Source organism: Eumetopias jubatus, unplaced genomic scaffold, assembly GCF_037043125.1.
Source record: "Eumetopias jubatus isolate StellerSeaLion01/CBP00866 unplaced genomic scaffold, mEumJub1_p1.0 scaffold_1, whole genome shotgun sequence".
In the NCBI taxonomy this organism is placed as follows: domain Eukaryota; kingdom Metazoa; phylum Chordata; class Mammalia; order Carnivora; family Otariidae; genus Eumetopias; species Eumetopias jubatus.
The window spans coordinates 142,051,671-142,079,453 of NW_028274807.1; the positions used below are offsets into that span (position 1 = coordinate 142,051,671).

The 27,783-nt window shown below is 40.6% G+C and overlaps 1 protein-coding gene across 1 annotated transcript in view; it reads left to right on the plus strand.

The window, feature by feature from the left end:
• The window catches only part of RBMS3 (RNA binding motif single stranded interacting protein 3), a 1,335,892-nt gene that overhangs the window by 504,056 nt on the left and 804,053 nt on the right, over positions 1 to 27,783 (plus strand). The window contains exon 4 of the mRNA XM_088026449.1: positions 16,089 to 16,262. Coding sequence (XP_087882575.1) covers positions 16,089 to 16,262 — 174 coding nt within the window. The remainder of the gene's footprint in view (positions 1 to 16,088; positions 16,263 to 27,783) is intronic.

A 27,783-nucleotide genomic window follows, 5' to 3' on the forward strand; every position in this document is an offset into this window, starting at 1 on the left:
TTCCCTTAAAGGGGAATTTGCTAGTTAGTATTAACTAACCAACTTTCTCCTTTGTTCCTGCATTAGTCCGCTCAGGCTACCACAACAAAATATCATAGACTGGGTGAGTCAAAACAACAGGAAATTTATTTCCCACAGTCTTGGCGGCTGGGAAGTCCAAGATCAAGGTGCAGGCCATTCAGTTCCCTGGGGAGGCCTCTCTTTCTGGCTTTCAGATGGTTGTCTGGCTGTGTCCTTACATGGTGGAGAGAGAGAGAGGGGAAGAAGTAAGCTCCCTGGTGTCTCTTCTTATAAGGAGGCTAATACCATCATGAAGGCCCACCTCATGACCTCATCTGTCTAAATTACCTGCCAAAGACCTCATCTCCAAATATGATCACACTGGGGATTAGGGCTTCAAAATTTTGAATTTGGGGGGAAAATAATTTTTTTTATTATTTATTTATTTATTTATTCATGAGAGACAGAGAGAGAGAGAGAGAGAGAAGCAGAGGGAGAGGCAGGCTCCCTGCTGAGCAGGGAGCCCGATGCGGGACTCGATCCCAGGACTCTGGGATCATGACCTGAGCCAAAGGCAGACGCTTAACCATCTGAGCCACCCAGGCGCCCTGGGGGGAAAATAATTTAATCCATAGCAGTCCCATACTTGAAAATAGACTTTTCCCTATAGATGACCCCAGGCCTTTGTTCTTAGCCTTCTGATTCTTTTTATTTATTATTTATTTATTTTTTTACTTGGGTCCTCAGAAACCCATCTTTTAAAATAATCTTAGCTATTTTGCTTTTGTCTTGGTGCATGGTCAAAAATATGCTTCTCTAGCCTACAATTCTCTGACTTTATACTTAGACCTATTCATCTTTGTTTCTGTAGGATATTTCCAACTGGAATATTCTGTAGGTATTTGGAACAAAATACTGATAGATACATTAATTTTTCAAACACGTTTTTCTTCTTTTCTTCTTCCTTATGAATCTCATCAATACCACTGTTTTACACATTCACCATCTTGGTGAGGTTTTCCTCCCTTGGAATTTCAAAATTGGTTGTTTTCTTTCAGCATATAAAGACATATAGAAATTGATTCAAAGCCTTTCCTTTCAATGCTTATTTTCATAGCATTATGCTAGTTTTTGGGGAAAGTACAAAGATTAAAACAACAACAGTAAACTATATCAAGACAAATCTAGCTTCCTGCTTATTTTTACAAATGAAATTTTATTGTCACTCAGTCATACCCATTCTTTTACAGACTATCTATGGCTGCTTTCACCCTACAATGCAAAGGTTTTAATAATTGCTACCAAAATTTTATGGCCCACAAAGACTAAAATATTTACTATCTGGCCCTTTACAGAAAAAGTTTGCCAACCCCTGATCTAAAAGACTGTGAAATGTGTGTGTGCACATGTATGTGTGTGTGCATGTGTGTGTGAGAGATAGTACAAGCTATAAATGTATGCATAAACACATATTCTAGCACTTTTAAAGATTTATTTATTTGAGATAGAGAGAGAGCAGGGGGAGGGCAGAGGGAGCGGCAGAGAGAAAATCTCAAGCAGGCTCCACACCCAGCTTGGAGCCCAATGCGGGGCTCAATCTCATGAACCTGAGATCCTAACCTGAGCCGAAATCAAGAGTTGGACACTTAGTGGACTGAACCACCCAGGCACCCCTTAACACTTTTAAATTTAGGTATACCTGTCACACACACAAACACAATATAAGTTCCAAAATATTGTGATAATAAAGATGAAGGAAAAATTAGTTAAAGGACTACAAATTGGGTAAGACTTAACAGACTAGCTAATTTTAGTAGAACATTTGAAAATAATTTTGATAGCAACAGGTGAGTAGGGCCAGTTCTTTCAATAAACATTTACTGAGTATCTATTGATATATTCCAATGCATGGAAAGTTTACTCAGGGTGACAATCTGTCACTTCTTTGTGCCTTCTACAGGACTTGGCACAGTGCCTTGCACATGTTGACAATAAATACCTGTTATTTAATTAGCTGAGGAAATAGCTGTAACAAATACATGATAACATCCTATATCAACTGTAACAATATTAAGGAGACAAAAGTTCTGGCAGTATTTCTTGGAGAGGATGCATTCAAGGGGTATTGTAACCAAAGTTATGTGATGGGTAGGATAGTTCTTGAGTAATGACTACAATTTAAGATAATAAAAACAGGGGCACCTGGGTGTCTCAGCCAGTTAAGCGTCTCACTCTTTGATTTTGGCTCAGGTCCTTATCTCAAGGTTGTGAGACTGAGCCCTGCTTTGGGCTCTGAGCTGGGTGTGGAGCCTGTTTGAGATTCTCTTTCTGCCTCTCCCTCTGCCCCTCTCCTCTCCCCCTCCTTGTGCCCACGTGTGCATGAACACATGTGTGTCTGTGCCTTCTCTCTCAAAATACATAAATACATACATACATACATACATACAAAAAAATTAAGATTCATTTGTGACTCTAGCCTTAATTCTCTGACACTTAGTCCAGTTTTGTTTTGTTTTGTTTTGTTTTTTTCAATCTGTGATGATTTTTATGGAATACATTGTTTGCTTTAGAATGAAGACTCAGTAAGTGGTACTAATATTAGAATGAGCTTGATGCCAAGGGCAAACTGCTCCTGGTACTTTGCCATACTTTGCAGCATGGAAACAGTAATCTTACAGAACTTTCCACTAATAAGCCACTCCTTACATCTTTGGCCAATGGGAATTAATTTTTTAGATACTGGGCCTAATTGATTAGCTCATCACCTGAAGCTTATTATAACTTTGGTGATAGCCTTAAGGTTTCTGCCTTCTCAATTCATTTCATTTTCATGGTTGTAGTTACTGATAGACTTCCAATTCTCTAGCCCAGAGCTTTCTGGTGAACTCTAGACCCATGGTTTTCTACATTGTAGACACATAGACATCTCAACATCAATAGGTTCAAAATCGAGTTTATTATCTTTGAGAATTAGCTGGGACACCACCCTACTTCCCGAAGATGATCACCTTTGTTTGCTCCCTAAATTAACTGACGACTGTGTCATGCATCACCTGGGAATCACCTGTGATTCTTTACACCTTTCTGCCCATTCCTCATTTCCAAAAGTCCTAATGACAGCCTCTACTAAATATATCTCAAATCTATACTTTGATTCACATTACTATCACCTCTATTCCGCACCTGCTGAATGCCCTTCCTAATCAAACCCCACCCTTTGGTCTTACCCTGCCCCCATCCATTTTCCAGAGATTTCCAAACAAGAGTTTGCTCTTAAAATGGAAATCCAGTCATTCACCCACCTTAGTTACCCTTTGCCCTTGGGTAAAAACTTAAACTCCTGGGATGCCTGGATGGCTCAGTTGGTTAAGCGTCCGCCTTCGGCTCAGGTCATGATCCCAGGGTCCTGGGATCCAGTCCCATACTGGGGGTCCTTGCTCAGCAGAGAGTCTGCCTCTCCCCTGGCTCGTGCGCTCTCTCTCTCTGACAAATAAATAAATAAAATCTTAAAAAAAAAACAAAACCTTAAACTCCTAAAATCCTTCTGGACTTGTGCCCTCCCTCTCTCTCCAGGCTTTTTTTTTTTTTTTTTTCCTTTTTCCAGTTCTGGAGCCTTTCCCCAGAACAGCCTCAGGGCACACTGCTCTTTTAACTCTGGACCCACTGAACTTCTCACATTAACCCTGCTCTCTCTTGCCCCTGAACCTTCACACAGTTGGGACCATTCTTTCAGTACCTTCATCTTCTCTTCATCTGGAACACTCCTATGTCTTTCAGATACTGTCTTAAAGATCTATTTATTTGAGAGAAAGAGAGAGAGAGAGCGAGAGAGAGCAAGTGTGGGCATGCCTCAGTGGGGGGAGGGGCAGAGGGAGAGAAATCTCAAGCAGACTCCCTGCTGAACACAGAGCCCCACACCCCCACACCAGGCTCCAGCCCAGGACCCTGAGATCATGACCTGAGCCCAAACCAAGAGCCAGACGCTCAATGAACTGAGCCCCCCAGGTGCTCCTCTTTCAGATACTATTTTAAATACCACTCCTTACAGTTTATACCCAGCAGTGTAAACTTCCTCCTCTGCTGCCACATTACGGTAGGGCCCCCTGCTGTATATTCCCGTTTTACTACATACTTCCCCATGCTATTTATGTGTTTATGCAAATGTTTGTCTCCCTTGCTAATTATTCATCTCTATTAATTTCTCATAGTTGTAGTCCCAGCCTTTACACAATACTTGGCCCATTGTAGGCCTTCATTAAATAAGTGTTTAATGAGTGAATGGATGGATGATTCATGTGGAACATCTGCAGGGTGCTAGACATGGTAGAGATAAGAAGATTATTAACTCCTGCCCTAGCATCACTCATGGTCTAGCACTGAAATTCCTCTTAAAACAGATGAACTAGCTTACCTTTTGACGTTAAGCCATTAAAAGACTTGTAAGAATCGTTTTCCATTTATCTTATTGTCATTTTTATAGGCTAATTTCATTTTGGGGAATCAGCCCATTCCAGTCTCAGTCACTCTGAGGCTTGTGAGACTGTCCCCCAGGGATGTTCTATGTGACTTTAACTTCCAACACACTCAGGCAGAAGCAATAGTGTGGTTGGGCTCATTGAATGTGCACTGAGCCAGGAATTAGCTGTAAAGTGACTTTTAGTGTGGAAAAGAAAAATACATATTAGAATCAATTATTCAGATATAAAGAAATTAGCCTTCACTAAGTTGATTTTTTTTTTCATTTAGGAGGAAAGAGAGGAAGCCTAAAAGGAAAGGAGGGAGGGAGGAAAGAAGGGAAAGGGGAAGGAAAAAGGAAGAGAGGGAAGGGAAGAAGGCTTTCATAAATTCTAGTACCTAAAGTTATGTATTTATATTGTTTTAAAAATAAAAAGTAGTAGCATTTTAATTCAATAATAATCAGTAGTAACATCTAATGAATACGAGACACTCCATTGAGTGTTTTATTAATTTATTTAATCCCAATGCCAATCTTATGAGGTAGGTTCTGTTATCAGTCCAGCATCGTAGAAAAGGAAACTGAGGCACAGGAAGGGTGAGTGGGAAAAACATACTTGTCCTGGGAGTTTACTTTACTACTCACACAAAACACATTACTTCTGCTACTTCCGGTCACCGAATGTGTGGAGGCTTTTCCCCAAACCAAGCAAATCTGTGCCACAAGCTGGGTGTCCCACAATTTAACTCAGTTCTGACACTGTCTTCCTGGACCTAACATCAGATCCCACCAGACTGCCGCCCGCACTCCCGCACCATACGCACACCCTTCAGATGCCAGTTGCAAGTCTAGGGCTATCACCTGTGCTTCTGATCAGATGTTCTCATGCCCCTCTCCTCAGGTTTGATTAATTTGCTAGAGCAGCTCAGGAAAACGGTTTACTTACTACATTACCAATTTTTTAAATATAAGATGATATGATAAAGGATTAGAGATGAACATGCAGATGGCAGACGTATAGGGCAGCGTATATAGGAGGGGTTGCCGAGCTGCCATGCTCTGGCTGGCCAACAGCCCCATGTGGTCACCAGCCTGAAGCTCCATCACTCGAACTCCTCACTTTCAGGATTTTATGGAGGCTTCACCACACTGGCATGACACTCATTAACTCCATTTCCACCCATGCCCCTCTCTGGAGAATGGGGTTGGGGCTGAAAGGTCCAAACTTCGAATCATGGCTCGGTCTTTCTGGTGACCAGCTCCCATCCAGAGGCCCTCCAAGAGCTGCCTCCTTAGAACAAAAGATCCAGCCATCGCCAAGGAAATCCCAAGGGATTTAGGAGTTGTGTCCCAGGAACCAGGGTCAAAGACCAAATATTAGAACAAAAGATGCTCTTGGCACTCTTATCACTTATGAAATTACAAGGACTTTATGAGCTCTGGGCCAGGAACCAGGGACAGAAACCAATGTATAGATTTTCCATTATTTCATATCCCAGCCCCAATCTCTGGCCACAGACCCCCTCAGAGCAAAATGACATACAACTTAAAAGATACTGGCATGGTGTTAGAATCCCATTTAGCCATTCATAATTAGTCCAGTTCATCATCACATTATATGAAGAATGTCTCCCTGGGCAAGGCCACTGAAGGTTGCAGGCTTCCATCTGATCTTGTCAGGTTCCAAAAAGCAGAAGCGGTCTCAGCAAACACCTGTCTTCACCCATTCAGGCATCTGTTAAAATTGAGCTAAGACAATAACCATCCCTTGCTCTCAGCCTCTTTCAAGGTGTTAATGTAATAGTGGATTTCCCTCTTTGCATAACCATTTATTCATTCTTTTACTGTAGCTGCTATTTCTTCTACTGTGCATTTTTACCAAAACTCTTCTACCTTAGGGAGGCACATTAAGTTTGGCCACTGTGCTAGGTCTAGGTTGCGGGCAGTGATGCCAGTCTGGCAGCTCGTCTAGCAGCTATCCACTCCTGCTCAGAGAGGGTAAGGTAGCACAGGTGCAGAAGTAGAGGGCTATTTGTCACCGCCAGCCAATTCACCTATATTCACTGTTAGCCCCAGGTAAGCTGGGTGGGGACAAAGGCACATCCTGCTTTGTCAGGCTCTGAGAAATTCTGACAAGTGTTTAAAAACGTAGTGACAATTGCTCGCTTAGGAACCAACCCTGTCTCCAGCACTTAGACCTGCAATCCCAGGTCCTTTGACCATTCCATCAGGTGGGGGGTGGGGGTGTGTGGCGGGGGTGGACATAAAAGTTGAGGTGATATGGGGAAGAAAGAAAAAAAAAGTGTAATCATTATACTAGCAATCTCTTAGCAAGAACTACAGTCATACCAGTATCCTAAGGGTATGGGAAAAGTGAAAGTGAAAAGTGAAAAAGCTAGGAGAAAATAGCACCTGACTTTGACTTACCTGATTCCTTTCCCAGATAAGCTCATTAGAGCAGCTGAGAGAATGTGAAATTTCCTCTCCATTTACATTCGTGCCAGAAACCCTCTTTCCAGTCTCCAAAGTACTCTCAGTCATTCTTTTAATTTGTGCCCCTTGTGGTCAGAGCTTTCTCTTCATCTAGCCTAACAGGGGTTTACTAGTACTATGTGGCAGTTCCCAGTGTCTAGAGAGCCTCTGATTAGTCAGGATGGGCTGGTGACTACCTGGTCCGATCAGATACGAGTGAGTGGAGGAGTCACCTGGTATGACCTGCTGGTCTAGGGATAGTCTTCAGTTGCGGCTGGGATCCCACCAGGGTGGCTGCCAAGAGCCCTCAGATGTGTCTGCATCAGAGCATACAGAATGTTCTATCACATTCCACCCTTTGAAGTTTTGAAGTGAGACAATAACAATAGCATGAAGTGCCAGAAAGCACCACCATGTTTTATGATCATTTTATTAAAAGGGCCTCTGATAAGCAAAGCAAATCACTCAGCTCCTTTATATTTACAAGTCATGAAAGAAGCAATGTTGGAAAAAATCAAGACAGTCCCCATGTCAGGGAAGCGACAATAACGATAACAAAAAGGCCTCATTTTCCTCAGAGAAGCAAATCTGTGGAGACCAAGCAAGAGACTCATCTTTGAGGAATGTTACAAAAGATAATACGTCAGAGAAGAGAAAACTTTTTTTCTGTTCCTCTGGGGCGATGGGGTGTGAGAAGAACTTAGAAGTCGCTCCCCATTTCCTTGTGCAGCCTCCTTCCTTTTGAGTGTCATGATTTAGATCCATTTAAAAGGATTTATTTGAAAGACGTTTCTTATACCATAGGGGCAGTTTGTCTCTTTCTCCCTCGCTCTCCCAGCCTTTGTAAATGAACAAAGTAACCACTTGTCCCACACAGGGTGCAGAGAGAGGCTTGGTGTGGGTTTTACTGTCCATTCAGGCTCTGTTTTCGGCTGGTTATAAGTGAAATCTTTAGAAACCTCACAGCAGGAATCCTTTGCTTGGGGCACGGGGTGGGGAGGGAACTCTGAAAAACCTATTGAAACTCTCAGAGCCCTTGGGTAGAAGCTGTTCTTTTTAGACTTCCTCAGGGGCAGTACAGGGAAATAAACACACACAGGAAGTCATTTAGCCTCTCCGTGAACTTCATGTTGACATTTGCTTACTAAAAAAGTTCATCGTGGGTCCTTAAGAAATTTATGCATGTGTGTGGCTATATACGTGTGTATGTGTGTATGTATGCACATATATGTGTATGTGTATATAAGTATTTACTAATTCTCCCTTAGTACAATATCGGTAATGTGATACTAAAAATAAAATGAACAATTGGGAAAAACGAATGACACAAAAAATATAGGTGTGGATCCCGTTTATAAGACTGTGTTTTAGGAGCCGAAGCTAGATAGACGTTATAGTTCTGAATTTTTAGCCATCTGCTGATTGCCATCTCTCATGAATATTTTGTCACGTTTTCTGCTCACTGGTTGACCCAAAATGTCTTTTTAGGTGTAATGTTTGGTTCACGACTTTTATCTTCACTTATATCATGCTTGCTTTAGAATGGAAACAACTTTAAAATCTTCAGAGAAGGGTCACCAAATCCCTAATGTCAGCTGGAAATGCTGATTTAAAAAGCCAAAAGAGAAGAACGATAAATAGTACATTTTACAGGTGAAAATGAAGGTACACGGACGAAGAGAGAGAATACCCATGTCCCAAAAGCAACCATTTGGCTGTTAGGAAGGGAAACCCACTCCAGTGAAGGCAAATGGGGGAATCACCGGAATAGTTCACAGGATTCCCATGAAACATGTTACAGGCCTTGCGGGAACCAGAAAGCCCTTGGTTTCTCTCTCCTTCTGGGTCACGTGGTCTCCACCCTGCTTCTTTCTGCACATCTGTTCCTTTCACTTTGCACAGCCAGTGGTCATTTAATTGCAATTTCTACTCAAGATCTCCAAAGCAGGAAAGAAGGATTTAATATCTGGATACAGTAATATGTTATGGAACTCGGGATCAGGAGTACAGCCAAATGTTGCAAGAGACCAGAGCCAAAAACTGTAAAAGTCGTCCAGAACTGAAATGTTCCTTTTATTTCCTTGAAGCAAGAGTATCTCTTACCTCTCTTGTCTCTGTTGTTATCCATAGGTTGTTTTTCTCCTCTTCCCGCCCCTCACTAGCCCTGGAAAAGGCTTTGTTTGTTTCTACATTCATACAACCAAACCCCATTTCTACCTTTACATCACTTCCTCGTTCAAGGGCCCAGTGGAAATTTATGAGTCATCGAATGACAATTCCATATTTCCAGGCGAAGTCATCTGACTGGCCCAGGGTGGATCTGGTGACTACCTGGTTCAACCAGACTCAGGTTGGGCAGGAGGGTGGGGGGGGGGGTTCACCTGGAATAACCATGTTTATATAGGCATATGCTGTGTTCTGCAGGAGCTGTGGGAAGACTGGCTGGGCTGCTGAACTAGTGAAACACGTCTACTACAATTATTACAGGGCTCTGCTCTATTAGTACATACAAGTACATTCTATATATTTCAAAAGTATTTATTATAAAGAATGTAAATTCTCCTTAAGACAACTACAGCAGAATTTTTAGGCTACCACTGGAATATACTTAAAGAAATTTCAGTTTAAATTTATTGACTGTGTTTCTAGAGTTACCTTGTAATTTCTTCCTGCTGAGGAGGACATTTACTTGTGGAGACTAAGAAACTTTTAAAGGAGATGTATGTGGGCGGTTCGAGTTCATTATTGTGTCATCACTGATCATTGCACTTGAGTTAACTTGAGAGCATTACCATGTGATAATGATATTACCATCAGGGAAAGGTGATATTATTCCATAAGAGTGAATGGTGCTCATGCCTGCATCTCACAACCATTGTGTGCTCTTTTGGATCATTGACTTTCCATGGACAATTCTGGGTGGCATTTTGAACGCTTCTCAGATGTCTCAGGAGACTTCACTGATTGTTGCTTTATAGCATAGATCCCAATAGCATACACCAATAGTTTATCCTCATTTTCTGAGCCAGTCTCACTGTTCCTTTTCTCCTGATTTTTGTAATTAACCCCCTCCCCAAAACAAAACAAAACAAAGCAAAAAACACCAAACCAGTCTTTGCCTTAGAATCTGTTTTAGAGAGAATCCAAACTAAGACAGTGTAAGAGTAGGATGTATTACAGAGTACCCTGTCTGGATTTGAATCCACTCAACTGCTTAGTAGTTCTACACCCTTACATTTTTAAGTTATCTCATTTTTTTTTCTGCATCAGGTTCCTTGCCTATAAATGCAGATAATAATAGTAACTACCTTACAGTGTTGTTATGAGCAATACATGAGTTATCACAGTGTACATATAAAACATTTAGAACAGTGTCTGAGAAGTAGTAAGTTGCATGTCAATGCTACATCTTAGTATCCCCTTGTAGAAGGCATTCAATTGTGTCTGGAAGTCTTAGTGTTATTCCCTTCCTCCCTATTGCATTTTTTTCTTGGGCAGCTTCCTTCTGCCCCTCCCTTTATCTTTCTTTTGTTTGCTAGTGCTGACTGAGTAGAGCGAACAGCAAGTGTTCCCTGGAGCTTTGTAATTTCTGGAAGCATGTAAGAGGGCCCTTCTTTTGTGCTGTGCTCCATTTTTTCTTGCTTCAACAACCCTGACCCCTGATCTGTTGGCAGACACCAGATGATGCTGCCAGCTCTTGGTTATTCAGAGGCTCTTTATCCAGACTCTTTGCTCTTCTCTCTGGCTGCCTGCCTTTTGGCCGTTGGATGCTCCCTGGCATTGCTCTCAGAGGATAGACCAAGAAGGGAAAAGAGAGCAGAACTCAGACTAGCCAATTATGGGGGTCTAGAAAATTAGGACTTTTAGATCATTGGACTTCAGTTTTATGAGACATTTCTATCCTCTACATCCATGGAAAGTTCAGAATCAGCCTTTTGTAGCCACAGCATATTTCACTTTGATTGAAATACAAGTAAGACATAAAATGCACAGATCTCGAGTGTTCACTCTGATGAGTTCTGGCAAATATATGCATTCATGTAATGACCACCCAAAATAAGACGGCTTGCATTTCCATTACCCCAGAAAATGACCTCATTCCCCTTTCTAATCAATTCTCCTTCATCCCCACCCCCAGCAACCACTTTCTGATTTCTGTTGTTCTATGTTTTCCTCACCTGAACTTAATGTAAACGAAATCACCCATATCTAGTCTTCTATTCCTGGTCTTTTTTTATTTGGCAGTATCTTGAGACTCATCCATGTAGTTGCATATGTCAGAAGTTCTATTTTATTGCTGAATAGTATCCCATTATATGAATGCACTTTTTTTTTTAACCATTCTCCTCTTGATAGACATTTTTTTAAAAGATTTTATTTATTCATTTGAGAGAGAGGGAGAGCACAGAGGGAGAGTGAGAGGGAGAAGCAGACTCGATCCCAGGACCCTGAGATCATGACCTGCGCTGAAGGCAGAAGCTTAACCGACTGAGCCACCCAGGCACCCCAACTTCTTGATAGACATTTGAATAAGTTCTAGGTTGGGACTATTATGAATAAGGCAGCTATGCACATTCTTATACAATATTTTTCTGTAAATCTATTTTCTTCTGGGTGAACAGGGATAGAATTGCAGGGTCATAAGTAGAAATAGGCTTAATTTTATAAGAAACAACCAAACAGAGACCATACTGTTTTACCCTGACAATGTATGAGGGTTCCAGGTCCTCAATAACCTCACCAACATTTAAGTTGTCAATGGTTTTAGTTTTAGCCACTTGCCTGGATATAAACTGGTATCTTATTGTAGCTTTATTTTATATTTTCCTGATGACTACTGATTTTGAGCACCTCTTCACTGTGCTTACTGGCCATTCCAATATTTTCTTTTGTGCATTGTCCTTTCAGGTCCTTAATAGTAGTGTAATCAAGCCAATTTGACAAATATTTTTGAGCCCCTTGCTCTCAATCATGCCAAAGGAAAATTCAAGTGTCTGGAGTTCTATGACAGATATAAAGAATTTCAGGAAGGGGTGCCTGGGTGGCTCAGTTAAGCTCGGGTCATCATCCTGGGGTCCTGGGATCGAGCCCCACATCAGTCTCCCTGCTCAGCGGGGAGGCTGCTTGTCCCTCTCCCTCTGCTTCTGCCCCTCCACCTGTTTGTGTTCTCAGTCTCTCACTCTCTCTCAAATAAATAAATAAAATCTTAAAAAAAAAAAAAAGTTTAGGGAATCATCCACCTAACATTGATGCTGTCGATGCTCTGCCCATACTTTCTTGGCACTTACTTTCTCAGAGCATTTTAACAATCTCATGGGACTCTCTACATGAGAACTTTCTTTTGGACTATGTGTGGGGTAGGCCAGCTATGCCTGTGTCAGAGAATAATGCTCCCAGGAGCAGCCCTCAGCCAATGATGAATGGGAATCAGAGGTTAAATATCTCAGCTTCCTTGCACTTCCGATAAGGTGACTCCGAAACACCATCTCCCAGAGTCTCCCAGTGGAGGTGGTTCTCCACAGTAATAACTTATTCAGTGATGCAGATGGATTGTCTCATCCTTTCTTTGTCACATTTCCTAATCTCCTACTGATTTTCTCTAGAAACACTACCAAAATGAACTACTTATACTCAAGTTCTTACATTGTGATCTCCTTCTGAAGAAACACAGTTGAGACACCTATGAATATGAACTGTTGTATGGCAGACTAATTAGGGGTTTTGATGAGTTCTACTGATCAAGTCATGATATTGATTTTCTGGGTACCACACAAATGAAAGAGCCAGATGAATATGGCAGAAAATCTGTAATGTCAGTGCCTAGTAGAAGCAAAAGTCCCTTTGGGTTGGTGGCTGAGGGTTGAAATAGGTTTTCCAGAAAAGATAGAGTCTGGTAGGGTCAACTGAACTGAGAACTGAACTGAGAACAGGGGAAGACATTCTAGGAAGTAGAAAGGTGTGACAGACACAAATCTTGTTCAGAGTAACAATCTCTCTGGAGCTTGAGATGATATAGAAAGGAATAAAAAAATAAGCCTTGCGTTATTGGTTAAGGTAAAATTAGAATGTTCAATGAGACTAGGAATTTTGGATTTTGTCTCAGAGGGAATGGAGAACCACTGGATATTTTCATCAGGGAGTAACACCATAAAAGCAGGTTTCTAGGAAAACTAATCTCATTGTGGAGGGTGAATTAAGGCTTAAGATAGAAGGTTGTTGATGTAGTTTTAGTGACTTGGATATAAACTGATAAAATCCTAGAACTGGGTAGTCGTAATGGGAATGGAAAGGACAACATCAGTTCAAGACCTACTGAAGAGAGTCAATAGAATTTGGTGGCACCAGATAACAGGTTGGAGGACAAATAAATGAGTCACAAGCATTCTAAAGGGTCAAAGCAGTTGGTTTCAAAATAATGCCATAATATTAACAGAAATAAAGAAATTGTGGGGAGGTGAAATTTTACAGTAAAACATTACACTCATTTAATTTTATACACAGTAACTTAAACTTTGCTTCCATTTGTGGTGATTGATAGTTATACATCCATATCCAGCAGATATTTTAAGATTTGGGACTGGAATTTAGGAGAGAGTACATACTGTTAAATTACATCGGAGAGTCATCTTCTTAGAAGTAATACTTAAAGCTTTGACCATGAATAAGATCACAAAGGAGGAAAGTGAAGAGAATGAATAGCACAGAACTGAAAATTAAGCCCTGGCAAAAGACCTCATTTGAGGAGAGCAAATAGAAAGATAAGGAAGCAGGTGAGACAGGAAGGTCAAGGAGTCAGAGGGAAAGATGATTGCAGTGATAAGGAGATAAACACTTTCAGAGCCTTCCAAGGGCAACGAAGATAAAGACTCCTTGAGCTGCAAAAAACGCAATACTCGATCTTGACCTCATTCGACTCTCAGCCAGGTTGGGGAGCTGAAATTTACATATAGCCCTTACAATACAAAACAATGCAATCATATTGCTAAAGTGTTTGAGCCACACTGGGAGGGCTGTGTGAGAGTAGGAAGGCAAGGGCAGTGAGCTAGAGGCATGGGGAATGGGACCAAGTATGAAGTGTGACTTGAATGTGAGTTTTGTAAAGGAGGGACGGAAAAGAATTTGCAGGAGGAAGACCACCATGAATAAAATCATTGAGGAGAGACTGATGCTGTGTGGAAACGTAAATTAAACCAAGAGACAAGAGTATTTACAAACTTACTTGTGAATACACAGTTTCCAAGAATTTTAAGGTCCTGGAGCTGACCTAAATGTGAAAACAGATAAAGGAACTAACCTTAGTCTTGAAGGAGCTACCCATAGAATCTACTGAACTAGTGAGAGTGATTAATGTTAGTGACTATAGATGCAGAGCAGAAAACCAAGATACTTTCAGGGCCAATGGTAGTTTTGTGGGTGGACTAGTTTAGTCTTTGAAGTGATAGCATGTATCACATATAACATGTTTTTTAATATAAATACGGAGCTTCCATACTTAGGACCATACGCAAATATCCTAATTTTTTTTTAGTTTTATTTATTTATTTGAGAGAGAGAGAAAGCATGAGCAGGGGAGGGGCAGAGGAAAAGGGAGAAGCCACCTCCCCCACTGAGCAGGGAGCCCGACATGGGGCTCTATCCCAGGACCCCGGGATCATGGCCTGAGCCGCAGGCAGATGCTTAACCGACTGAGCCACGTGGGCACCCCGCAGAAATCCTGATTTTATAAAAGTCCACTATTGCTTCTCCAACACAGGTTTGTCCTAAGGAGGTGTGCAGCAGTATGTACCTTTGCCTTGCTGTACCTGCACATCTCATTGAGCTATTAACGTACACATGGTTAGTTAGGGTGGGGATGAGAGTAGAGATAGATGGTCAAAAAAACTTGTCTACCTCAACAAGGCTATGTTCTCTAGTTTTGGGTGTAAATATTTTAAATTTTTTCCCAGCGAATCACTGGTTTAAATTTTCTTTTCCCTTTCCAAATATCTTGAGGATATTGTGAGAGAAATAGCCCTGCTTAGTACCTTCCAATTGCTGAGGCCCTTGCTTTCTTTTAGTTACTCCAAGATGCCCAAACTTGTCTTCAGAAAAGTCATTTCTCTGAGTATCTAATGGTATCAAAATCCGGCCTAATGGGAAACACAATCTCAGATAGAAGTTTTCCCCACTAGGTTTCCTGAATATAATGGCAATGAGATTAGCACATTTTCCCAGTGATTGAGTTGGCATGTGCCCATGGATTTATAAATAGGATTTATTGTGGAAGTTACTGTACTACTTGGGTAAGTAGCTATTGCAATTTGATGATAGAAAGTGTTCTCTGAAAAGAAACTATTATATGCCTTATATGCCATGGCCATCTGAGGACAAAGAAAGACAGAAGATACAAGTGAGTTTTGTTTTCAGTTCATTCCACCCTGTATACAATTATGAACAACCACATATATTTAACATTTGGCAAGTTAATAGATATTTTCCTATTTCTCTATTTTTAATTACATTGGTCTGGAGGGTTGGGGGTAAGTGACGACTTCAAATCCTTCATCATTTTGCTGCCTTTAGGTAGTGGAATGGTGAAATGTTGGAATATATCCAGATTTCTGCTGATGCCTCCCACAGGAGAGCAATAGATTCATGGAATTTGAAGACCGTTTAGAGTCAGGGACCAATCTGTGCCTCAGTCCAATCCTCATAAACTAACATTTTTGTTTACTGCCTTTGGATGAGACTGACGGTGAATTTCTAAGGTAAATGCTGTGATGAAAGAACATTTATGTAATTGACAGTATCGCCACTGCTGTCACCACTAAAACCTATCTCATTTCTGAAGGATGGAGTTGCATGTCGCAACTGGGAAAAAAAAAAAAAAAACTGTTTTCAGTAAGATCCATGGAATCTGGAAAAAAAAAAAAACTCTTTTCAGTAAGATCCATTTCAATGAGCCTTTGTGCTTTGTGATCCAGTTAAAATTCTCACAATGAGAAAATACTTTTATCCCAGTTAGAACAATATTTAACGCGTCCTCTTAAGGAATCAGCCATTTACCTTAACCAGCCGAGACCTGTGCCACAGTCCTACGAGAGAGTGCCTGCTGCTGTATATAGCTGACTTGGGTTTTATGCAGAGCTGTCTTTACATTGCATTTCTTTCTTCTTGATAGTCTAGCTCCACAGTGAGAGCCTATCAGACTAGTAAGTCACGAGTGACCATGAGCCCTGGCTTCAGCTCTCAGTGGAACAGTGGCCAACCAGCCTGGACTACATACTCCTTTCCAAGAGCAAGCTTGCACTATCAGTCCCACGCCAGCTACACCTACTGTACCGGACACCCTACTGTGAGTACCCCCATTTTTCTGTATATAGTAAATTGGATACTTGATGCAGGTACCTTCTGAACCACGAGTTGGTACCTCTCAATTAACTGGGCAATTTTTTCCGATGCTCTAACTCTTTTAAGGAGAGAATATGCTGCAGTTGAGTAAAAGAGATGAGTGATAGAGAACATCTTACGGGCCTAAATGACAGGTGTTTGGATGATCTTGGCTGAAAATTGATGTTTCATTTAAAGATATTTCTGGGCAAAATAGGTTGGCAGAATTTTTGGGATGGCGTTCGTGTGGAGGCTGAATGTCTGTATGTCTATGGTTTTGTTTTCTGGCTCCCTTCTGGCTGTTGCTTATGGCTTTAGTTGGTTGATTTTGCACTGGGAGAGGGTGTCTTTCAAAAAGTCAGGGAGGAGTCAATGGCATCTGTATGTCCCCACATCTGTCAATGGCCTTGTTGATGTAGTTTAAACAAATGTGAACATACAGATATACACGCATCAGTAGGGTATTTTCCAGTTACTACTACACAGAATCTGAACTTGTTGGTACAGATGACTCAAAGGGTAAGATAAACAAGCCTTTGGTGGGGAGAAATAAACTCATGGAATTTGAGAACCTTTTAGAATAAGGTACCTGTTTCTGCCATTATGGTTTTCTGTGTCTCCATCCAATCCTCATAAACTAAGATTTTTGTTATCATAAATTATACTTGTATACTTGGAAAAGATTATGATGCATGTTGATTAGTAAATCTCTGTTTACTGCTAAAAATTCAGACATAAGACTCCTGGGTAATGAGAGACTTTTGAAAGGGAGTTATGCATGCTTCTCATAGTAACTTATCTAATTGTCAGTAACTATAGATGCGGGTTCTCTAGCCATTCCAAAGGTCTGCTATGGACATCTGCACTTGGGCTCTCCTGTTTGCATTTCAAAGTTATAAAATTATAAAGTGTCCTGAGCTTCTAAATTGAGAGAACGTATCTCAAATATCATGTCATAAAGTCACTTAAAAGAAGATTCAAGGAATCCACTCAAAATGTAAATTGGCATAACTTTGTTAGAAGGTGATTTGGAAATAACAATCAAAATTTAAATTGCATATACCTTTGCATCAATAAGTAAACTTTTGGCATTTGATTGGACATGTACAAAGATGGTTGCGCTAGGACAATGTAGCCAGATTTTTGAAACTACTTGGAAAAGGAACCTAAATAGCCCTCATTAAGTTTCAACAAAATTGTATGAAACATTATTAAACACGTATTATTTTTCAGCATCCTTCTAGGCAAAGAGGCCCAGGAGTGAACAGGCCCAAGTCTTGCTGTCATGGAGCTTCCATTCTAGGAAAGAGAGAAGCTAGCAATTACCTAACTAAAAATATGAATAAATAAAAATAAGCAAACAAAAATATAGAGTGGTGTTAGATGTTACACAAAGACTCAAAATAGGTTGAAATGATAAAGAATAACGAGTGGCTACTTGAGTTACAGAATCAGCCATGTCCTGAATTGGGAGGACAGGTTTTATCTGAGATCTGAATAAAAAAGAGACATAACTACGTATAGTTCAAGATGAAGAGCGTTCCAGGTAGAGGAGAGAGTGTGAAGGTCCTGAGGCGGGAATGAGCCCAAATGTTCATCATATACACAGAGGGAAAGCCAGTGTTTCTGGAGCTTAGTTAGAAGCAAACAGAGGGAGATAGAAAGCCAGGGACCCAAGTAGGTAGCACTTTGCAATCCAGAGTAAGGAGTTTTTATTTTATTTAAATAGAGTGGGCCATTGGAGTATTTTAAGCAAGGAAAATTATATGACATGATTTAATTGTTTAGGATTCACTCAGGCTGCTGGGTGAAAAAGTCCTGGTAGAAGAACAAGAAGGAAATCTGGGAGTCAAATTAGGAGAGTATTTTACACACACACACACACACATACAAATGCACATGCACGTGCGTGCATAGATCTGCGGTTACTTCTGTAGAATGTAACCAAAGTTCTGCAGTAAGAGGAAGATTAACTTTTTCTTGTACATCCTTTGATCCATTTGATGTTCAAAATATATGCAACTTGTTTTCATAATAAAAAACAAGTTGCATGTGTTTGGCAATAAAATTTCCTTCAGTAACCAGTTCCATATTTAAAATGTCTCATTATCTTTTTCCTTCAGTCATTATTTGTCAAGCCAGATTATGACAAATTACAATTTAATGAAATACTTCAAATCATATTTTTATTGGTCTCAAGGTCATGTAAAGGTAGTTGATATTTATTGAGTACTGAATATTTTTTAAGTTCTGCACTGAGCACCTTTATAGGTATTATATAGGGGTATATGTTCAAAATAGCCCTAGGTAGTAGGTACTATGATTATCATCATTGCAAAGGTTAGTGAAGTGAAGCTCAGGAAAATTGAGAATCTTGCCCAGAGTTACACAGCTAGTAGTGGGACCTGAGAGTCAAACGTTGGCTGTTTAGCCTCCAAGCAGTATTCTCATCCAGTGTAGTGTATTGTTCCTTGCCATTGAGTCCCGTGTCTTTATTTACATGCTGAGGACAGTGATTATACCCCTGATAGAACTCTTGGCAATCATTTACTTTAAATGTACATGTTACTCTTCAGAGAAGTACTTGTATGTATAAAATACTCCATTTTAGTTCTGGGGGGACTAATGAATGAAGAATAGGTGTGTCCTCATCTTAGAAACCACTGGGATCATTGCAGCATGTCTACCTAATTTCTGTGCTTTAAAATCCAGAAACTGAGGGGCGCCTGGGTGGCTCAATCAGTTGAGTGTCTGCCTTCGGCTCAGGTCATGATCTTGGGGTCCTGGGATCGAGCCCCGCATGGGGCTCCCTGCTCAGCGGGGAGTCTGCTTTTCCCTCAGCCTCTCACCCAGCTCATGCTCTCTTTCTCTTTCTCTCTCTCAAATGAATATATAAAATCTTAAAAAAAATAAAATAAAATCCAGAAACTGATACTTTATTTTGTCACACCACTGTGAGTAAAGTGAGTCAAGTGTGGAAAGTAGAAAATTCTTTAAAAAAATTTGTTGTGCGTGTTGTACTTCTGATTTGAAAGATCCTCTAAGGATCAATGTTAAGGTCTACTTGACATTCTTTCATTATTCCAGTATTTAAACTTTTCTTTCAGATTTTCTTCCTGTGCCTGATCAGATGGCATTAAAATCTTGACTCCAAGAACAGGGACCATTTAGCTCTTCTACCATCTTTTGTTTTTTTAAGATTTAATTAATTAATTAATTTGTCAGCGAGAGAGAGCAGAGAGCACAAGAAGGGGGAGTGGCAGGCAGAGGGAGAGGGAGAAGCAGACTCCCTGCTGAGCAGGGAGCCCGATGTGGGACTCGATCCCAGGACCCTGAGATCATGAACAGAGCCGAAGGCAGCAGCTTAACTGACTGAGCCACCCAGGCGCCCCATCTCTTCTACCATCTTGAAAAAGGAGTTGTATCATCTGAAAATGAACCAGAGGTTCTGTACAGGGTCACTGAGAGCTTATATTGACAACATCCAGAAATGCTGACTACCTCATAATTTTTACTTAGGTCCATATTGCAAGCCAAAGAACTAGAAAGATGTTTTGGCTTCCAAAAAGTGAGAGCAGATTCTGTAGTCATGCAGTGTAAGATCCACTGAGGTTTTTGTGGTAAAAACCACAGAAACATTGCTTGTCCGAATAAATTGCCAGTGATTTTCTTGAGTCATATAATTTAGTAGCCTTTAATGAAGCTATAAATGCTCAGCTTGCCTGGTGAAATGCCGGCCCTTTCCTCTGAGTGACTAGTTTAATTGAAGATTTCCCGGTCTCTAGCTGATTTCCTGGGGTTAAAGGGTGTCAGCCAATGTGATGTTTGTGTAGTTAGTAGATGTGACTCACGTAGCTCACTTCTCTTCCATTCCCTTGCTACGGAGGAATCCTGATACCCCACGAGTGTCTGGTTGGTTAACTTGAAGTTAGGAGCTAATAGAATTTCAGAAGAGTTCTGCTTCTTCCTGATCAAGGAAGGATTTTCTCAGAGTCTGTTGTACATCAGTGTATTAGTTTCCTGTGGCTGCTATAAAAAATGACCACAAACTTGTGGGCTTAAAACAATACACATTTGATCTTTTCCAGTTCTTGAGGTTGGAAATCTGAAATGGGTTTCACTGAACTGAGATCAAGGTGTTGAAGGAGCGTCCAGTGGAGAGTCTGTTTCTTGCCTTTTATAGTTTCTAGAGCTACTTTCCTTGAATACTTTGGCTCATGGGCCCTTTTTTCATCTTCAAGGCCAGCAGCAAAGCATCTTCAACTCTTTTTCTGCTCTAGCTTCACACTGTCTTCTCCATAGTCACCTCTTTCTCTGCCTTTCTCTTACAAGGACACTTGTGGTTACATTTAAGGACCCACCCACAAAATCCAGGATAATTTCCACATCTGAAGATCCTTAACTTGGTGACATCTGCAAAGTTCCTTTTTCCTTATAAAGTAACACTCAAAGGTTCCTGGGATTAGGTTGTGGACATCTGGGTGGATTATTTATTATTCAGCCTACCGCAATCATAATATCCAGTGACTAATGGCTACCTTCTGAGCCATTAGGTAATTATTTAGAGCTTCCTGAAATGGATGAACCTTCTCACTGAGAGAGATAATGTGAGAGGGGTTCTTAGAGTGACAGAAGACTGAAATGGGTACCCTATGGCAATTCAGAATTATTCACGTTCACTAACATGTTTGATTTTTCTGAAACCCACTGTTTTTCTCCTTCTAAAATGAGGTGATAACTATCCCCTTGATAATCACTCCAATACATATGTTAAAAGAAAATGTGAATACAAGGTTATTAAAACTCTACTAATGTTTAATCCACTGCACTAGTAAATGAAGAAACCATGCAAATGAAGAAACCATGTCCAGGCATCTAGGATGGTTTCTTTAACGTTGGATATAAAATGGTAAACTGTAATGTTCAAAATGTTCAAGTAGTGCAGTCATATAACTGATAATATAAGTCAAATATTGAATAGACCATACACTTTTCATTGTCTAAGGCAGTTAATGATATATCATGTAAATTTCTTACTTAATCATATTATTTGTAATACATTTCATTCATAAAATCATTCTAATAATTTCCAAATAGTATATTGACTGGTGTGCTAGTTTTGATCTTCCATTCAATACTTTCATCAGCATTATTATTAAATGATAATTCCATTTGCTTCCTGACTCGGTGTGAGGAATTACATCACATTGCCCACAACTTCCTATGAGTTGATAACCATTAAGCAATCACATTAATCATCAAAGAAGGGGATTCGTTGGGCTGCCCTTTGTACTTGCTCTCTATTCTCCCTGCGTCTGCTCCTCACTTGCACTTTTTCTTCTCACCTGAAATGATGTTATCATTTGGGTGATATCAGGGAGATGCAGAGAGGGAGGTGGGGAAGTGGGAAAGGATGAAAAGTAGATGGCAATGATCTGATCTTCACTATTGAGGCCAGGAGCCTGCGTATTGTTTTCTTTTTCTCTGATGAGGAAGCACACTATGCTTTTGTGGCCCCATTGAAGCTAATTAGGAGACCACTTGTGCCAACCACGAGGCAGTGACCAGGGAGAGCCCAGTTACTAACGGAGACAAAGAAGAAAGAGCTGAAGAAAAGAAGAGAAAGAGCATAAAAAAATAATAGGAGTGTGCTCAGAGGTTGATACTGCCTGGAGGTAGTGGAAGCTTCTAGACCCTGGCTCTCTTTCAAGAAGAGAGCAGTCAGGTAGAGGAGGAAGAGTGTGCAGCTTGGTGCAAGACAGGGTAGAGACACAGCACTGTCTTGCTAGAGGACTCTCGGTGTTCATCCTTGAATAGGTTTCTGGGAGATTCCCTCTCTGGAAACGTGTTTATAAAGCACAGGGCCAGCTGCCTTCCTTTAGGAGTTAAGTTGTCAAATAAAACAAAGCTCTCAAAAACCTATCAGAGGGGACATTATCCCACAATGAAGGCATTTGCTGTCTATGTCCATGACAGCTGTGTCCATGGCACCCAGTCACCTTACTATCTGCTTCCAAAACCCAGACCCTACTTCTCCCCCACGGAGAAGGACAGGCATTTCTTTTGGAAGCTTGAAGAAGACATTTGAAGAAGTGGCAAGTCTCATTTCTGTTATATAAGGATATTTATGCTTCAATACTACCCACCAGCTTTGGAAATAAATAGCAAGTCCCCTGTAACAGATTCCCAAGCTCTGTGCCCGATATCCATTCCACAAGGATACCTTGGAATCACAGTTTGCCTGCTTGTGGTTTCTGAAATGAAACACAAATGCTGGGATTTAGGTTATTGATTATTTTAATTGGCTATTCCAATTGTTGTTACTCTGTTTCCTAACACTTATGGTGATGTTTCAATACTTTGGCAACTGGTATGGCTGGACGCTAGCTTAATAATAGAGCTATTCAAACTTTTGGGGGCTATGGAAAATTTTTCAAGGAGTACTGAAAATGGGCAATTTTCAGTGAAATAATGACCAGATCTTCAGCTTCCATGAATTCTCTTTTGTAAACTAATTTGCTTCCTAGGGTTCTAATAGCTAGGGGTTGCCATATATCCTGGTTTTCCTGGTTTATGCTTATTTCTTAGAGTAGTTAATAGTGTCCCTTTTTATTGTCAAAAAAATGTTCAGGATTAGAAAATATATGGTTTCCCTACCACAGCTTCTTACAAAGGAAATCATATTCCTTGCACATAAATCTTACTTTGGTCTATTGCCTCAGGGTGTGAAAACTTCCCAGAGGGGCACCAACAAAGGAGACTCCTCATGTAATGATTAATCAGGCACCATAAACCATAGGGCTTCCAGGCTTTCCCAGCTGTACATAGGCAGAAGAATAGTGTATCCTGGTCTGGAACTTATATCCTTTGCAATTATTTGAACTCATAACCAAATTTTTAGATAACCTAGAAATGGGAAAGAGGGTATGTAATTTTTCAAAATTATTCTAGGAACATGTGAACAGAGTTTGAAGACCACTACTCAATGGTAATTTTTTTCCAAACTTTGTTTTTACATACCGTGGAGACTGCTTACAGTGAAAGAAGCTGCTCACAGCTCAGAACTCTGGCTGCTCCAATTCTTGCCTAGATTCTCCAAAGGCCGAGAGATTGTATATCTCTGTGCATCTGTATCTCTTTCAGATTATATCAATTCTAAGGCTATCACCCCCTTCCACCCCACCACACACACACGCATACACACACACACACAATCTCTCCTACAAGATTAGCTAAATATACAAAGCAGATAATGACATTACCATTATTGAAGTTGGGGTAAGGAACATTATCACTTGGGTTTCTTTTGCTGCAGAAAACGTAATCTCTAACCACTAACAATGGCTTCAAAAAGATAGATGAATATTAACCGTCTTAATAAAAAGTCTAAGTGTAGAGGTACCCATTTACATTTGCCAGTGTGGCCACAATAATACCACCCATTCGACCCATGCGTTTCTGCAGTGTGACTTTGCCATTCTTCCACCCTCCTCTTCAGACTGCCTAGCCTTTGGGACTCACTTCAACCCCATACTGTCTGGTGGAAGTGATGCTGCATGACTTCTGGATCAAGGTCAGAAAATGTCATGTAGCTTCTCTCTGGCTCTCTTGAAAAGCTTAGTTTCTGACTGCTGTCAGGACACTCCCTTTCTGAACCCAGCTGCCATGTGGTGAGGAAGGCCAACCACGTGGAGTGGAGAGGCCTTGTGCAGGTGCTCTGGTCAATAGTTTCAGCAGAGCCCAGCTTTCGAGTCTTCTCAGCCCACATTCCTGATTTGTGAGTGAAGGAGCCTCCAGATGACGCCACTCTCTAGCTGCTTGAGTTACTTCAAGATATTTGTGTCTCCCCAGTTAATGCCTGGGACATGGGAGAACAGAAGCAAACTGTTCCCACTGTGTTCGCTCCAAATTCCTGACCCTCAGAACCATGAGCCTAGAAAATGGTTGTGGTGTTATCACTAAACCTGGGATAGTTTCTTACTCAGCAGTGATAACTAGAACAACAGATATTTCCAAGTTTGGTGCTGCTGTGGATCAGCATTCTCAAGGAGATAGGCTCTTTCTGTCTTTCCTCTCTGTAAAGTAGGAAAATAATAAGCTACTTCCTGAGGTCATTGTGAAAAGTTAATGAGATAATACACATAAAGCTGTTTAACACAAGTTTATCCTTTATAAATCACTTAAGAGATAGAAGCTATATTAGGAAAGAAATCAATTTTAATTTGGATCATTAGAGAAGGCTTACAGACTTCCAATTTGCAGTATTTGGATGGCACCTTTTTTTAAGACCTTGGGACTCAAGATTCAAATTATTGAGAGCCCCTCAGGTACATGGAGACATTTGTGTCTGCCTGGAAATTGCAACTTTTCTCTATACGTTGCTGTCGACATCCTTGCTTTAGTAGACCAAGACTAGAAAGCATTATAAGTTTGCCCACAGTTGGTCATTTCTAGTGAGGCCTAAGATCACTATATTTGTTTCACGTGGTTTTCTCCCCAAAGACAACGTTTCCATATAAAAATGAGAATACTGTTCTGTTTCTGTCTTCTCACCTTTATTTTTCTCACATGGTTTGAAGAGCTGGAGTTTCTTCTGGCCCATTTCATGCCCTTTATTTGATTCCTAGCCACGATGGTCTCCTTTCCTGTTTTCTTTCTTTCTTTCTTTCTTTTTATTTTTCTTTCTTTTTCTTTCTTTCTTTCTTTCTTTCTTTCTTTCTTTCTTTCTTTCTTTCTTTCTTTCTTTCTTTCTTTCTTTCAGATTTTATTTATTTACTTGACAGAGAGAAAGAGAACAAGCTGGGGGAGGGGCAGAAGGAGAGGGAGAAGCAGACTCCCCACTGAGCAAGCAGGGAACCCCATGTGGGACTCCATCCCAGGACCCTGGCATCATGACCTGAGCCAAAGGCAGACGCTTAACTGACTGAGCCACCCAGGCACACCCCTTTCCTGTTTTCTGATAGTCCTTTGTCTCATCTCAATAATGCATGGCTTGAAACTACTTAATTCTGAGTGTCCAAAGCAGATGTTTTGGGAAATAGATTCAGCCACCCATCCAGCTTAGTCCACATCTTCTGTGCTGGGAAGCTTGGATTTTCTAAGACCTCCTTGGAACTCTAGGCAGGATCTCCTGCTGCTCAGTCCTAACTCTGACAGTTCTTGGTTTTGTATGTTTGATTTTTAAAAATCCCTTGATAATTTTTAAAAATTAACATTAAAATTGATCAAATGCCCTATACCATTTAATTTTAAAATCATCAATAAATTTTAAAATCATCAAAAAATATTACCTTATAGAAATAAAACTATTTTCAGAGACTTTAGTGGGTCACATGACATCTTGCACAATTTGGTTATGACCACTGGGGTGAGATTAAACTTCCTTTAAATAAGGAATCTGATACATGAGAAGAATTTAAAGATGATAAGGCGGGGGGGGGGGGAAGTGGCATCATTGTTACAAAAGGCACACAAGAAGGAAAGGTTTTGGTTTACCATTGGTGCTGTTCTAAATGCTAAGGCTGATATAAATTACCAGATTTGTCTGTTATCTGTTATCTATGTGAGTGAAGCCTCCTAAACATAAACTTGTTGATCCTCCGGGAGGAAAAAAATAGGCAAAATATGCTTCCATTGTAATGAATCCCTTTTGAAAAGAAAAAATAAATAATTTTAAGCTGAAAAACAAAAATGCTTCCAATGAGCTCCTCTCACCCTGTTAGGGAAGGTGGATATTTTTTAAAGTTTATTTATTTATTTGAGAGAGAGAGAGAATGCAAGAGCTGTAGTGGGTGATGGGGTTGGGGGAGGGAGAGGGAGAGAATCTCAAGCAGATTCCCCACTGACGCTGACAGGGGAGCCTGACATGGGGCTTGATCTCACGACCCTGAGATCACGAACTGAGTTGAAACCAAGATTCACAGGCTTGGGGCACCTGAGTGGCTCAGTCATTAAGCATCTGCCTTAGGCTCAGGTCATGATCCTAGGATCCTGGGATCGAGCCCACATCAGGCTCCCTGCTCAGCGGGAAGCCTGCTTCTCCCTCTCTCACTCCCCCTGCTTGTGTTCCCTCTCTCGCTGTGTCTCTCTCTGTCAAACAAATAAATAAAATCTCAAAAAAAAAAAAAAAAAAGTCAGAGGCTTAACTGACAGGAGCCTCCCAGGTGCCCCAGGAAGGCAGGTTTTATCAATCAATTGTACGAAGAAACTTTTGATGACTGCCTCTTAAGGCCAAGCTTTGCAGGGACTGCAAGCAGTGAACTAGAATGACATCAGTGTACCCGCCAGGCTCACTGGAGGGGCTTTATAATTGTTACTGCGCAAAGACCCGTTAAGGCTGGGTCTTTTCTTTTCAATTAGAAAATTAATGCACTTTCTTTTGGGATTAACATTCAAACTTGTCGAATATACATTAAAGTGAAAATTCCAGGGTCCCCCTTTCTTAGCCTCAGAGGATAGTCGTTTATCTTTCCAGATGCTTTTTGGTTGCGGATGCCTATTCTCTTTCAGGAGCTCTTCAAACTTAGATGTGCATTTAAATACAAATAATAGAGAAATAATAACAAAAATATAACAGAATATGCACCTTTAAATCCAACAGGTGGCTTCAGAAACGGAACTTTACAGGTACTTTTGCAACTCCCACATGTCCTTTGAATGCATCTCCTTCCTAACTCCCTGAGAGAACTATAATCCACCCTTTCATTTTAAGCATTTCCTTGCCTTTCTTCATAGCTTTACTATATACAGGCTACTTAAACATCATCAAAATGAAAACATACTATATATATTTTGCAAATCTGTATTTTGTTTTTGTTCAATGCTATGTTTTTGAGATGCATCCATTATAATGTGATTAGCTATAGTTCATCCAGTTTTACTGTCGTATTATGAAATTGTTTGAATGTACCACAGTTGATTTATCCATTTTAATGTTGCTATGTGGGCTGTTTCTTGTTTTTATTACAATGAGCAATGCAGCTGAGTTCCTGACGCCTGGTACATGTTGCTTATGCCCAGGAGTGGAATTGCTGGGTGGTAGGGTGTGGTGTATTCAAATTGCTTAGGCAATGCCAGATTGTGGCTGTACCACAACTTACGGTTAAGCATATGTCCCTCGTATTTCTTCTGTGAAATGCCTGCACTATCTTCTCTTCATTTCTTTTTCCTTCTTATTTGTAGAGTTGCTTTATACAGCTGGATAATAATCTTTGACAGCTCTGTATATAGCAAATATCTTCTGTCAGTTTTTTTTTAAGATTTTATTTATTTATTTGAGAGAGAGAGAGAGAGAGAGTGACACTCGGGGGGGGGGTGGGAGCAGAGGGAGAGGGAGAAGCAGACTCCCCACCGAGCAGGGAGCCTGACATAGGGCTCCATCCCAGAACCCTGAGATCATGACCTGAGCCAAAGGCAGACATTTAACCTACTGAGTCACCCAGGTGCCCCTCAATTTTATTTCATTTTTTATGTTTTCTTTTGATGAA